The following is a 14,281-nucleotide window of genomic DNA, read 5'->3' on the forward strand; positions in this document are numbered from 1 at the left end:
AAATTCTGTGTTTTTCTGTCAATATGGGGTGCTGTGTGTACATTAATGAGGAAAAAAATGAACTTAAATGATTTTAGCATATGGCTGCAATATAACAAAGAGTTTAAATTTTAAGGGGGTCTGAATACTTTCCGTACCCACTGTATACCTCAAAACTGTATTTAAGTACTTTAGTACAATTTTACTTTAGAAGCCTACATGTACTAGTTAATTTCTTTTGACAGGAAAAAAAACTGAGCAAACCTGCTGGATAAAATTTGAAATGGGTTGCGGTGTTGGCTGAATCATGCAGTACAACTGTGTAAAGCTTTTGCAACCTAGTTAGTTTATAAAGGAACAGTAATTAGTAACGTTAGTTATGTAACAGAGAAGGCAACATGTTGGTTAGATATGCGTCCGAGTTTAGCGAAAACGCATTTCAGTGCAAAAGCCTAAGACTTGTAAAGTGGCGCGTAATAAAACAGATCAGATGCATAAATGGCACAGATTATCCACTCTAAAACAAGTCTGTATTTCATTTTTCGAAAAAAGTTGTCTTTACCTTCAGACTAGCGTTCAGACACTGCAGCAGGAGTTGTTCAACTGTTACAAATGTCCAAGCTGTCACATGGGCCAGGGGCGGAGACAACATGGAAAAGACAGGATTCTTGTTTCCATACGTCTTAGTGGCTTTTTCATTCTTACCTAAAGCTCTTTGAATGGCCATAAATTTGGTATTTGATTTATTCTTTCAAGCATGTAAAACAGTTGATATGACAACACATAATTTTACACATAATCCAATATCAATTTGCTTATACCTAGTACATGCTTGAATGTACTAAGAATAACTTCCCTTTGCTATTTCAAGTACATATTCGGTTACAACAGTTCCCATATGGGGGCACTATCTACCAGCTATATAACGTCTATAGAGATTCTCATTCATCCAGGTCCGTGCTAAGCTTGGCAATTTGATTTTTGAGGTTCTTGAAGATATTTCATCTCTAGTCACCACCGGCGACGACGTTTCTAGTCCTAGGTATTTAATTAGTATAAAGAAACCTACACTGCCTTCTTGTTTTATTACTATATAATTCCAAATATAAAGTGCCACCGGTAAGTTGTAGTACCATAGTATGAGCACTTGATGACAGTATTTTCTGCACAAACAGGCTTTCTGCCTGCAGAAAAGGCTCCTCTCCTCTTCTCCCTCCTCCCGCAAATCAGTTATATGTGTGGTTAGCCCAGCAGCTAGTAGCAGCTCACCAGGCCACGGCGGCCGGCCGGTGCATCATCCTCAGCTTCCAGCCATGGCGTTGGTCACTCTGCAGCGGTCCCCGACTCCGAGTGCCACATCCACCGCAAGCACAGCAACCACCACCGCGGGGGAGGTTAGTTTGGTCCTCGATGAACTGAAACAATGCTCCAGTGTGGTGGGGCTTTGATAGAAAGGAGGAGGATGAGGGCGATGTTACTGGAGAAAGGCCCGCTGAATGAAGCTAAATTAGCACAGTTAGTTGTCGTGTTATGCTAGGTTGTTAGCTAACAGTGGCTAGCAAACGTCTTCGTTAACCAGGCACTGTAGCGTTATACCGTAACCTAGCTGACTACCAGATATGCTACTGTCACATTTATTTATTTTTTTATAGTTAAAGCATAAATATCCTCACAGCTGTTAAATTTGTTAGGCGTTAATTTTTTAGAGCTGGCTTGGTTAAACAAGTGTCTTATGAATGACATGAGCTAAGCTGTAACATTAGCTAACGTTAGGTGTTTATGATGTAGGTTAACTGGCTGACATTGAAAATTAGCTTTTTTCTTAAACATTATAGCAACTATCTTGTTTATCATACCACCAGCACAACAGTAACGGGCCATGGCCCTGCTGTATTCAAAATAACTGCTAAGTTAACACAGTATATTTCTTATAATAAATAGTTGTATTCGTGGCTTGTTATGTTGTCTTTAGCAGACAATTTAAAAACAGTCGGTGAACTACACATTGCATTTCTGTCTATTTCCATTGCGTTGTCTTGTTGGTCCCTCTAGTATAAGTACAGTATAGAATGTACTCTGAGATTTACAGATAGGGGCGGGGGAAACACACTAAACTTTAAGGCTTATTTATGCTTTTCTTTATCAGTAGAGAGTTTGAGCCTACCTGTTTTCTGGGCACCCACAGCTAGAAAAAAAAGTAATTGCCAATGCCACAAAACTATAATCATTCAAGAATAACTTCCCTTTGCTATTTCAAGTACATATTCGGTTACAACAGTTCCCAGATGGGGGCACTATCTACCAGCTATAAAGAGAAAAGCTCAGAGAAAACAGGATTTACATCTAAAGCTGTGTTTATTTAACACAAGAGTTTGGGCTAGAACTGTTTAGTCAAATTGCTTTCACAGCATTTTAAAAGCATACTTAAATGTTATCATATAGTTGTTTCCTATTGCAAATAGATTACTTCTTTTAAATGAATTAGCTTTGTTGGTTTGACTGGGTTTTGTCCCTGTATGTCAGCATCCTGCTGAGGCTCTTGGTGCAGTCCAGCAGGGTGCTGAGGTGTGACAGTTAAAGCTGGCAGGAAGCTGCTGCAGCTATGATGTCATCTACTAACAAGGGGTGGTTGGGGTGGAGGAGTACTACTGAGGGAAGGGGAGGAAAAGATTATGGAGGTAAACAGGGGTTTAAGAGATGCTGGCACAAGGCAGTTAATGCGTGAAATTATTTCACCTAATGCACTACACTGGAGAGTTATCTAGATATGCGCACTACACTGGAGAGTTATCTAGATATGCATTGTTACATGTGCCTTTTGCAGAATAATTTTCTTCCATCCTCCCTAGAAATGGCGCTGTCACTTTTGCTGCCACAGCCCTGTTTTCTTTTATTGCTCTAAGTATACTTTACGTGCTCAGACAGTGGCTGTAGAATTTCCCTGACTGTGGGAAAAACATTTCTGAATGCTCCTAAACTTTCCTGCCATTTGTTTCAAAGGCCACAACTAGCATCAACTTACTTGCTTTTAATTTGTTTCCACAACTTTTGCTCTGTGTGTGAAAATGAAACTGGGTTTTTGTTCCTAATTAAATGAGCCTACTTGTGGTTAAAGCCATTCATAAATATTACCCAAGTTTTTTTTAATTTATCATGCAAAAACAAAGCTACCACTTTATAATTAAACACAGATTTAGATTTGTGCAAAATTGTTCAAACAGGACTTTGTGAGTTTTAGAAAAGCTTAATCATGATTAATGGATAGAGGCCCTTATGAATTAACAACAAATGATATTATTGTTGTATTTTTGTAGCAAAACCAGCACACCTGCTAACATGCTCTTCTATTTTCCATCCTCATCATCCCACTCCATACACTTTATATTTTGCTAGATTAAACAATTAAATTGGTATTAAATTTGATTGGGGGGTTGAGACAATTGCAGGACTGTGACCAAAATAAAGTGATATTTAGGCTTTGATTGCTGTACTGTGTGGTGATTGGTCAGCTGAACTTATTTCAGAATTTTCACACAACCTCATCACCAGCCGCTCCAGTTCACCTGCGCCATGATTCTCTTGCCACGTTATTGGTTGCAGCCCATGTTAACATCTATAGAGTCAAACATGTTTTATATGCTTACCTCTACTGGTGATGAACTTTCAACTCTGTTCTTGCACGTTGCCAGCTTCTCTCACTGATGCAGCTGCTGTTAAATGAACCTAACGCACCTGCATTTACAGTGACTTCACTGGTATTTGCTCTCAGCCTTATATTTGACAGCAGGATTAATCTTGATTGGAGTGTACTGCCAACTAACTATCTGCTCCCTCTGGTATACATGTCAAACTGTATACTCCTCTGCCTGCATTGCCATGAAGCATTAGTGATTCTGTTTAAAGCAGCTCACCTCTGAGGAGTAGGTGAACACATGAAATTTTATATTAAAAAGTGCACCAGCATTAAAATTTAAAATATTTGATTTTGAACTTTTAAATTCTTTTGAACATTAGCGCATTGCATGTATAGCATCGGCTTTGTGGGTTACCTTATCGGTTTCATTAATCAGAAACTTCTGATATATATCAATGAGCCTGTAGTTTCTGTCTACAGTAAGTGGCAGAAAGTGTTTGAGTGCTACCAACATGTGCTTGTTGTTATTAATTTTTTCACCTTATCTTTATTGCAGGAATTGGGGAGTGAAGATGAACGGCGTACAAATCAGAGGTAAGTTTATTTTAAGTGTACTTTATCAAGTCAGGCTTTTTACACAGGTGTTGTTATTGCTGCATGTATCAGTGAGTCATTTAGTAAAACCTGCAGATTAGCTGCCATCAACAAATGAGAACAACCGAGTTTCAGTGTGATAAAACATCTGTTTGTATTGATGGGAGAGTCATCCGTTCCTACTAACCAACAGTAAAAAGCATGTTATTCTCAGTATTTTCTCAAGTAACATGTTGACGGGCATGTCAGTATTTTTATCAGCGCTTAGACTGATGAACTTGTTCTTCAGCTGTGCATCATCAATTGAGTCACCTCTCCACAGGGGGCATGTCGTGCATTGGATCAGTAGAAAGCTGATCATAATTTAAAAAGTGAACATTTTCCAGGTTTTCTCAACCAGTTCTCCACATTTCTGTTATTATACATATTAAATACCTTGCCTCCTGACAAAACATGCAGTTTTGCACTGTGCAGAGTATTTTTGTTGACAACATAAAGTAGAGTAACACACAATAAACAACACACAAGTAAGTAAGAGTAACACACAATAAACCTTTTTCATCCTGCAAGTTCTGGCAAGCAGCCATTGTTTGACTTGTTAATGAGCGTAGGCATAAACATTTTTTTAATACAACAATAAATCGATTAAGTCACAATATTTTTAAAATTTTCTGTAAGACATGTTAGTATGTGTCAGTGTAGGACAGATCTTGATGTTACAATTGCAACTGAGTCTGGAATGTGTTGGTTTGTGTTCTCGATAGTGTGACAGGACCTAGAGTACATTTTAAGGATGGAGTAAATGAAAACACTTGGCTACAGTAACTGGTGTTTTGTGTGTTTGATTCTGAAAATAGTTGCAAGCCTTGTTATCTTTGGATAAGAAATTAGTACTTTACAAATAGTGACAGAGTGACTCAGTCATGTTAAAACCTGATAAAATCAGTTTTCTGCCAAAGGTTCTGATAACCCCCCGATACACAATGACTGTGCAATAACTATGGTATGGAAAAGCTTTATTTTGCGGGGAATGGGACAATATATCGAGATCCAATATGGTACAATACACAAATGTCACAATATGTATCATTCTGTCTAGCGATATACATATATCACGTGGTCTCCATACACCAGAATCTTCATATTTTTTGTAAACGATAGCTTAATGGAATGGTTGTTCTTTACATAATCAAACTGATGCCAAACAAGGGGGAAAAAGAAGAATAAAGTACGTTGTTCTTTACATAATCAAACTGATGCTAGAAAAGGGGGAAAAAGAAGAATAAAAATGTATTCGTAGCTAGTCATACATTGTTCTCCTAGAATTTTTAATTGTACTATGATTAAATCGAATCATACACACCATATCATGCATCAAATTTTCCCATCCCTATTATTCTGCATCTGTTCTAGATGTGTATGTCTGTTAATACTTTACGTTCTGTTCTTAAATATTTGGATTTGGAAACATACATTCCTACATTTGAGCTGAACAGAACGCTAATTATCCGAAGACACGCAAATGCATCTTTCAACAAGTCCATATTATTTTCATGTATGCAGCGGCCTACGCGTTGTCCCTAAGCAATGCACTTGCGTGGGAATGATTCATCCTTGATGCAAGTCTTGTCTTGCTTCATTGCTTCCATTTTTTGAGGGGTTGGTAAACCACTTTATGCAATTAAATTGCCAATAAAGACGTGTTTCATATCAGGGCATGTTAAGTAGCATTTAGTTTGACAGGTGCGTTTCAATTTCAGTGTGCTGATCTAGTTCACCTGATAGCCACATCTGTTGACATCCAGCTATACTGCTGCCAAGTGGGAGCATAGCACATGCTGTTCTCAGATGACCTTGATAACATTTGACAAGCCTAAAAGGTTGACGGAGTCCACTGTAAACGTTGCACAGGTGTTGATGGCAGTGAACCAGGGAATGATTTCATCTTTCCACCTTGTATGCAGCAGAGTTGGGCAAGAAGCAGAATTTGGCAAAACTGTGTGTGAATGTGTTTGCACATAGTGTTTGGAATGAGGAGGGTGATTTCAGAAGACCAAGGATTGCCAGATTATGAGCTGCACTCAGCAGACAATTTTAAAACAATGTGAAGTCCATGTCAACTCACCATAACACTGTCTTACTCAAGACTGGTGGTGATTTCAGCTACATAATTCAAAATACGCCTTCTTGATTTGAACTCAGACTAGGTGTGGATGGAATAAACATAGAGAAACTGCAACAGAAGCACCAGCTCTGGATATTTATTGTGGGTCAGTCTTTCCTTGGTAACATGATGATGTAATTTGTCTCCTGCTCAGGCCCTCCATGTCTCACCTAACACCTGAGGACATCTGTTCCTCCCTGTACTTCTCCCCGCCTCCCTTTCTGTCCCCTTTCACTGGTGTATGTGAGAAAATGCCAGCATTAGGCAACTGGCAGCCGCAAGAGGAGGCTTTTTTTTCCTCATTGTGTCAGTGTATACAAAACACTCTGAAACCATGAATAAACCAGCCTGGTTACTGCCTCTGTTTAGCCTCTTTGTTGTGAGTGCTCAGTGTAATCCAGTGCACCTTTCTCACACACTAGTACACCTGGCAGTTCAGCGGCTTGGAGGACATCTGGTCCTCTCTGCCTCACTCCAGCTCCATCTGGCTACTGTTGTAGCAACAGACTAGACCTTAACTCTGTGACATGCCATCATTCCTGCCTGCTGCCTCTAAAGCTTGACTTCATATGCAGAGGAAGTTCCTGTACCCAGCCAACTTTCCACTTGAAATATCTGCATTAGCTTGTAGGGGCAGCTGTGGCTCGGGGTAGAGCAGGTCGATCTCTGATCACAGGGTTGGCAGTTCAATTCCGACTTTTCCCGGTCCACAATCTGCTCCTGGTGACCAGGCCAGTGCCTTGCTTTCCAGCGCCACTGACATCAGTGTGTGTGTGTGTGTGTGTTTGTGTGTGTGTGTGTGTGTTTTGTCCAGGTAAGGTAGAAAAGCGCTATACAAGTGCAGTCCATTTACTGTTTGTAGAGTATTGTATCCACCAGTGACCAGGTGGTAAAAACATAAAACATTGTCCTCTTGTCCAGAAGAGTAGCAGGGCTATCTTGTTATCTGTGCCAGAGAGCGATTGTTAATGTCTGTCAGCAAATCCTTCCAGACTAGCAGAGTTGTGCCTCTTCAGTGCGTTATGTGTGGGGGTTTGAATGTGAAGTGAGAATGTTCTGCAGGCTCAATTTCAACAGTTTATTTTTGCTGTAATTTCATGATTATACCCTTTAAGTGCTTTTCATTATCTTTGCATTTTACTATCTTTCTTTGCATATATAAAGTCACTTATATTGCAGATGCATTAGAGATTAAGGGTATTTTGTATCTTCCATTGTACTGCTTAATAACCCAACACATTCTAGTTTGTTTGTTTGTAAAAGTGAGTGAGTGACAGCCACTTAAAAGAGAGAGAGAGACTTGATAATCCCCTCCCTTAGAAGCCTGGGTATAGTGAGACTTTGGGAGATCGCCTCACACTGCCCTTTCCACCCATGCTTGGCCCATGCATTAAGCACCCTGGAGGCACTACCTAGGATTCTGTTGACCCCTAAGGTGGCATGCACATCAAAACATCCCAATTGGGCCAAGATTCCTGTGTCTGCTCTTTTGTCTTCCTCCGTCTGAGCAAGCTGACTTGCTTTTCCCTAAAAGACTGAGAGCGAGAGAAAGTGGTACTCTCAGTGGGTGTGAAAGAGAGATGGTTTCTGTCTGAGAAATGGACATGTTCCTTCGTTGTTTGTACTGAGTCAGACCGCAGAGATGAGGAAAGTAATATATGAATGAAAGAAGGCGGAATCCATCTCTTGAAATCTTGTATTTGAACAGCCAAAGAAAACATGTAAGTGACTTTGTGTCACTTAAGGAAAGTGAACACGTGGTTACCATGAAAAAAGTGGAGTTTACTCTTGCTTTCTTTCTTACAGATGTGGATGTGTAACCTACAGTAAAATTTATGATGGTATAACAAGCAAGCAAGCAAAATGTTATGTAGCACTTTTCACAACACCAAGTTACAAAGTGCTTCACGATAATGTTAAAATCAAAAATCATTAAAATCTTTAAACTACTTACACAGGTATGCCAACACCAACCTCGTTGTGACTGGCTTTAATCTTAAGATCTAAAGAGCTCTAAAATTGCTTAGATCTGGAGAGGATCTAACATCCATAGGAATGCTGTTCCAGAGATTAGGTCCCACTACTGCAAACGCCTTATCTCCACAGGATTTCAGTCTGGATCTGGAAATGTTGAGAAGCAGCTGATTAGTGGATTTTAGGATTGTATGAGCTCAGAGATATATGATGGCGCTGGACCATGCAGTGTCTTAAAAATGACACTGTAGTGGACAGGAAGCCAATGGAGTGCAGCCAAAACAGGCGTTCTATGCTCACATTTTCACGTATTTTCTATGAGGCAAGCAGCTGCATACTAAACAGATTGGAGATGGGCAAGGGATTTACATAACATCCCAGCATATAAGGCATTTTAGAAATCAAGGCAAGAACTTATAAAAATGTGATTTGCCTTTTCAAAATTCCCACGAGAAAGAAAATGTATTAATCTCAGTTGGAAAAAGCCCATCTTGACTGTGCAGTTCACTTGTTTGTCGAGTTTTAAAACACAGTTGAACACCACACCGAAGTTCCTGACATAAGACTTTAAATATGGAGTCATTTGACCCAGGTCTATTCCTTTGCTACCTGGAGAATTACCAGTCAGTACACATTCAGTTTTTTCATAGTTAATAGGCAGGAAATTAAGTGACAAATTAGGTTTCTTTAAAACAGGTTAAACTATTGTGTGCTTAAACTTGAGAGGGACATGCCCAGAGATCAAAAGGCCATTTATAATAAAGTGCACAACTGGGTCAATGTCATTGAAACCACCTCAGAAATAAGGTTTAATGAAGCTGGTTCAAAATGACTAAAAACAACAGGACAAGCTGTTGCAACAGTAGGGTCAAAGCCACTTGAGACATCATTTGAGACACCTTATTTGCAAAAATGTCCAGGAAACTTTCTCATGTTGCAGAGAATAAACAGCACAGAAGAAACATACAAGGAAGAGGAGCACTGAATGTGTGTGCCTGTGGCAGTGGGTGGAGGCTGCAGCACGTCCCTCCAGGCACAGAGACGCTCAGATGACAGAGAAGAAGGAGGCAACAGAGGGAGTGGTGTATGAGCAGACGGCATGTTTGTGCTGAGCAGCACAGATGAGTGCAGTGTCAGTCACTCAAAAGCAATGAGCCAAGACTGGAAATAATCACTCTTTTTTTCTTTTGCAATTTGCTGTTTCTGGAAGCTGATGAAGAGGAGGTAGCTCGTATTGGAGAGGCCTGGGTTTTGTATCGGTCAACAGGATGCATCTCATTGTAGAACACATTCAGGGGGCTGTGATGAAGATAATACCCTATTTTGTGGAGAACGCTGTGTTGACCCAGAGTGAGATAAACCGCATGTGAGTGTAGTTTATCTTTAAAAAGATGGGGTTTGACCCAGTGGGAATCAGGTCCTTTACTGATGAGAGCTGAGATCAGTCACGTGACTGGGGTTTAGCCAACTGAGCTCAGAAGTTGTCTTTGAAAACAATGTAATTCATTTGCAGCTGTATTTTTTGTAACATTTAATTGATTGGTTTGAATGCTGGCTCTATCATTTTGCAACAGATACTGGGATGTCATTTCAGGCCAGCAGATCAATCACTGGCCTTTGACAGCTGACATGAGATAATGGATCAAAATAGATTATCATTCACTGACAGCTGAGAATCTGTGATGTGCACAAATCACTGTATCAGCCACTGCTCAACTGTATGGTCTAATGTGCTGGTTTTCTTTGTGCCTTTCTGTAAGGTAGGTGGGTTGGAATCATTGAAGGTTTGATACTGCATGTATTTTTAGCCCCAGTGTTTGTGGAGAAGCTGATAGCAGGGTGCTGTGGGCAAGAGACAGCAGAGCTGAGGCTGTTTAATTGTCTGAGCATGGCCTGTGAAACAGTGGGGCAGCTCTTGATTTACACATGAAGACATGTTTCACACATCCTCAGCTTTTACCGAAGTCTGGGAAGTTTCAGGCATCACTTGTAAACCAATACCTGTGGACTTAAAGTTGGGATGCTCATTGAAATAGGTAAAATGAGCAGCAGGGATTTGTACACGGGACTGGAGAGGCTGTAGTCCTCTTCTTTCTCTTGTTATTGCCACTTTTGCCTCATATTATCCTTCATTCCCTGACAGCCCCATGAGAACAGACTGAACAAAAATTCACCAAAGGGAGACAAAAGCTTTGATTGAGAAGTGTCCACCCCCATGCTTTGTCACTGGAACCATTTTTTTCTATGGTGTGGGGGCGGAGGGAATTTATTGTGAGGTGCACAAAACAAAGTCCATTGTTCACACAAAATCATCTGTTTGGCCCAGGCCTACACTTCTGTATGTGGCCTTTGTACATTTGATCAGAGAGAGCTGGTTGAGGGAGCAGTTTCAGCAGTGGACAGAAAAATGTGATGGTGAAAGTTGTAGTCAGTGATGTCATTTTACTGAAGGACTTCTGTTATTTCCTGTTTTAAAACAAAGGCATTTGGGCACCAGTTTGTGTATTTTTGGAGTACTCGATGATGTATTCATTACATTTTTGCATGATATGAACCAATATAGGTTATTGTTATTTTAACTACTAACAATTGTCAGTGTTTCCTTGTACTGGACAACACTGATTTTTAGTGTTACTGTTGAATAACCTGCAGATGTGAAACTGTTTAGTTTTTTTTTATGTCTGTCTTTAGGTATCGTAAGTAAAATAATATGGTACTGATGCCAGTATTGCTCTTTTTAGCTGACATTAGCTAGTAAGACACTCTACTAGTACACTGACGTATATATTTAGAAACAGGTTTAATAACTATTTGGATTTGTTTTGTTGTTGTCACTCACCAGTCGTGCTCTTTCCTAATACATGGTGCATGTGTTCCACCCTGCTGCTAGGTAGATTCTTTGTTTTCCAAGGAAATGTAATGATTGAGTTCAGCCAGGAGGAAACACCTCACTCTTTTTAATTGGAGTTCCTTCCTTACTTTCATCTGTTGACAGCCCCAAAGCTGAACATGAGAAGGTCAGGACTTTTACAGTTACTTTGGTCTATGTTGTATTAAGCAAGACCTGACAAGTCAAGCCTGAGTGTAGCCCATGCAACGGAAAAAAAAATAGAGATAAGCAGCCAAGATGAAAGCTGATTCATGGCTGCAGACCGGAGGTCTTGCCTCTGTAACCTGGCAGCTGGGCTTTTCCACTCAACTGCTGAGGCAATTCACCAGCAACAGACAACTCTGTTTTATGCTCATCTTGTTCACTGTCTACTGAACTGAACTATCCTTTAAAACTGAAGAGTTCATGTCTTGTATCCCAATTCTCAGCCTTTGTGTCCATCAAACAAGTGTGAATGATTGTGTGGAGCTGCCACTCTGCAGCGTAGTGTCTGATGTATAGCACCTGTGTTTCAATATTTATAATCCCCCCCCTCTCCCATTTGTTTTGCAGCCTGAGTGAGAGCTTCTTCATGGTGAAGGGTGCTGCTCTCTTTCTGCAGCAGGGGAGCAGTCACCAGGGCCAGAAAGTACATCCTCACCACAAACATGCAGGTGACAACCATACGACTCCTAAAATCACACATCCTGTTACCCCCATAATTTGCCTAAACTGTAGTTTTGAGCTCATTAGTCTCTGTCAGATTTATGTAGTGCATTTATGTGATCATTTCCTGTGCTACAGATGTTTGTAGCTGAGGTGAGGAGGATGGAGGCTGCCTTCTTGATAAGCATTTTTCAGACACATAACCATGACCGCGGATACATTAGACTATTTTTTTCGGAGGTTTTTTTTTTTTTTTAAACTGACTCGCCCCTTTATTGGAAGTAAGCTGATGATTGGACGCTTCAGATGAAGGATCTAAAGACGTCTCATGTCATTTATAACGTGTTTCCTCGAGTCCTCTCTCCTCGCGCTTTCCTCACATCTTATGTGGGTGAGACTAAGACACAAGGCAAAGATGCAAGTGAGGGGAACGAAAGTGCTTATACAAGGCGAGATGTACCCTATTATTTTTACAATTTACAGTGGCGCCACAGAGTTACATTGACTTGGCTGCTATCTTCTAAAGTAAGAAGTTAAAATCAAAAGCGATAAATATACCATGTTTTCTCTCTCTCTCTCTCTCTCTCTCTCTCTCTCTCTCTCTCTCTCTCTCTCACAAATAATGGGTCATTTTAATAATTAGGTACCTAACTAGCTAGCTAAATTAGCTGAGCTGTCTACAACAACAGAACACAGATGTACAGTAGTTTGCAAGGCTGTTCAAGTCATTTAAAGCAGTAATTTGCTGATAAATCCCACTGTTCCCTATAGAAAACAATGGATCTGAATCAGCAATTTGGAAATATTTGAAGCTACGTGAGTCACGTGACCCACTGTCATTTTTGACCCCTCTGTTTTAGCAGCTCTGGACTCAACAGTGAACTGGCCAGTGTCAAAAGCTGTTTTTAAAATGTCAGTGTTGAAAGTTACAATTAAATGGCCAAACTGACAGTCCTCTGGCATGATGGGGCTTCAGCACCAGCCAACCACCAAAATGCCAATTCATTTGGCAAGTCACGGCTGTGGCTGGCAGCTTTGTCTGCTCTTCCAACAACTCTGTCAGGTATCCCACAAGTTTGCTGCTCATGCTTTGTTCTCGGAAACATTTGGCTGGGGAAATACCTGTCTCATTGCCCAGTAACTGTGGCTTTTAGGGAAAAAAGAAAAGTGTTGTGACTTATGCAAAGTGCTTGATTAAGATACGTCTGCTCCAAGAACTGGTGCTGTAGCATGAGCGATTTTAAGAGAAGCACTGTTTCTCACAGAATTCAGATAAATTCAGGTCTTTTCACTTAGTTGTCAAAAAACAAAAGTGAAAAAGAATAGTACACCACCAAGCCACCACAAAGCCATAGTGAAGTGTATAGACTAGACTAGCTCTTTCATTATGGAGGAATCAGTGAATACTAACTAACGCATGCTAAACTTTTCTCGGACATAAAATCCAGTGGTGTAAGTTAAGGATAACAGTTGACCTGGATTGAAATACACAATTTTTATAGCATACACAAAGTTTTGCTGGAACAGTGATTATCAGGCTATAAATTATGACATTTTGAAAAACAGTATGAGCTGTCCAGAAGCCTTCTCTTCTCGTTAAAGCTTATTTTTGTTTCTTTGTTATTCAAGGAGCCAGTCATTTAATGGTTTGTCACTTTACTGCGAGATCATTTTAGCTGGTAAGATCATCTTAGAATAACATTTTTGAAGAAGCAGGGGTTTGTGTCTACTAAACTTCCAAAGCATGTATTTGTAAGCGTCTATCTAAATTTTGTTTAATGCTTTGTAAGTTTGACATAAAATATGCATAGCCTTTCAACCTGGTCTAGAGTAGAGACAGTGGTTAGTGGCATGTTGATTTGATTTGATTTGATTTATTCTTTCAAACATGCAGAACAAATGACATCAACACACACACATGATTACACACAGCCAACCACTGCTAATCCAGAATCAGTTTGCTTATACCCAGCACATGTTTGAATGGAGTAGGAAGAAGTTAGACTTATCCAGTCCTACCCCAGAACATCATCTTATACAAAAAATTTCATGCATCATTGGCTGCAAGCAGTATCTAAACATAGTAAAATTCTCCTCTTTATCAACAAGTAATACACAGAAAACTTAAAATAGATGGTTTCCTTCATGCAATCTTGATTAAATCTCTAATTCTTGCGTATATCTTGAATGACACATGCATTTATATTTGTATTTAAACTCCTCAGTTCTAGTACTGTTTTTCATGTCCACACTTGATTTATTCCATAATTTGACCCCACTTATAGAAATACAAAATCTTTTTTTGGTTGTACGTATAGCATGAACTTTTAGATTTAACTGACCCCTTAAATTGTATCCCCCTTCCCTTTCATTAAATAACTTTTGGATTCCACCAGGTAAT

At 39.9% G+C, this 14,281-nt stretch overlaps 2 protein-coding genes across 3 annotated transcripts in view; one reads left to right on the plus strand and one right to left on the minus strand.

Moving 5' to 3' along the window:
* LOC109956898 (D-amino-acid oxidase) overlaps positions 1–623 on the minus strand; it is a 5,753-nt gene extending 5,130 nt beyond the window's left edge. For both annotated transcript variants that reach the window (XM_020594352.1, XM_020594351.1), the window contains exon 1: positions 542–623. The gene's annotated coding sequence lies outside the window, so the exon portion shown is untranslated. The remainder of the gene's footprint in view (positions 1–541) is intronic.
* Positions 624–676: 53 nt separating this feature from the next.
* ssh1a (slingshot protein phosphatase 1a) overlaps positions 677–14,281 on the plus strand; it is a 24,101-nt gene continuing 10,496 nt past the window's right edge. Inside the window, exons 1-5 of the mRNA XM_020594612.1 lie at positions 677–713; positions 933–1,021; positions 1,226–1,373; positions 4,170–4,207; positions 11,788–11,888. Of these exons, the coding sequence (XP_020450268.1) occupies positions 699–713; positions 933–1,021; positions 1,226–1,373; positions 4,170–4,207; positions 11,788–11,888 (391 nt within the window). The 5' untranslated portion in view covers positions 677–698. The remainder of the gene's footprint in view (positions 714–932; positions 1,022–1,225; positions 1,374–4,169; positions 4,208–11,787; positions 11,889–14,281) is intronic.

Source organism: Monopterus albus, unplaced genomic scaffold, assembly GCF_001952655.1.
Source record: "Monopterus albus unplaced genomic scaffold, M_albus_1.0 scaffold23.1, whole genome shotgun sequence".
Lineage (NCBI taxonomy): Eukaryota > Metazoa > Chordata > Actinopteri > Synbranchiformes > Synbranchidae > Monopterus > Monopterus albus.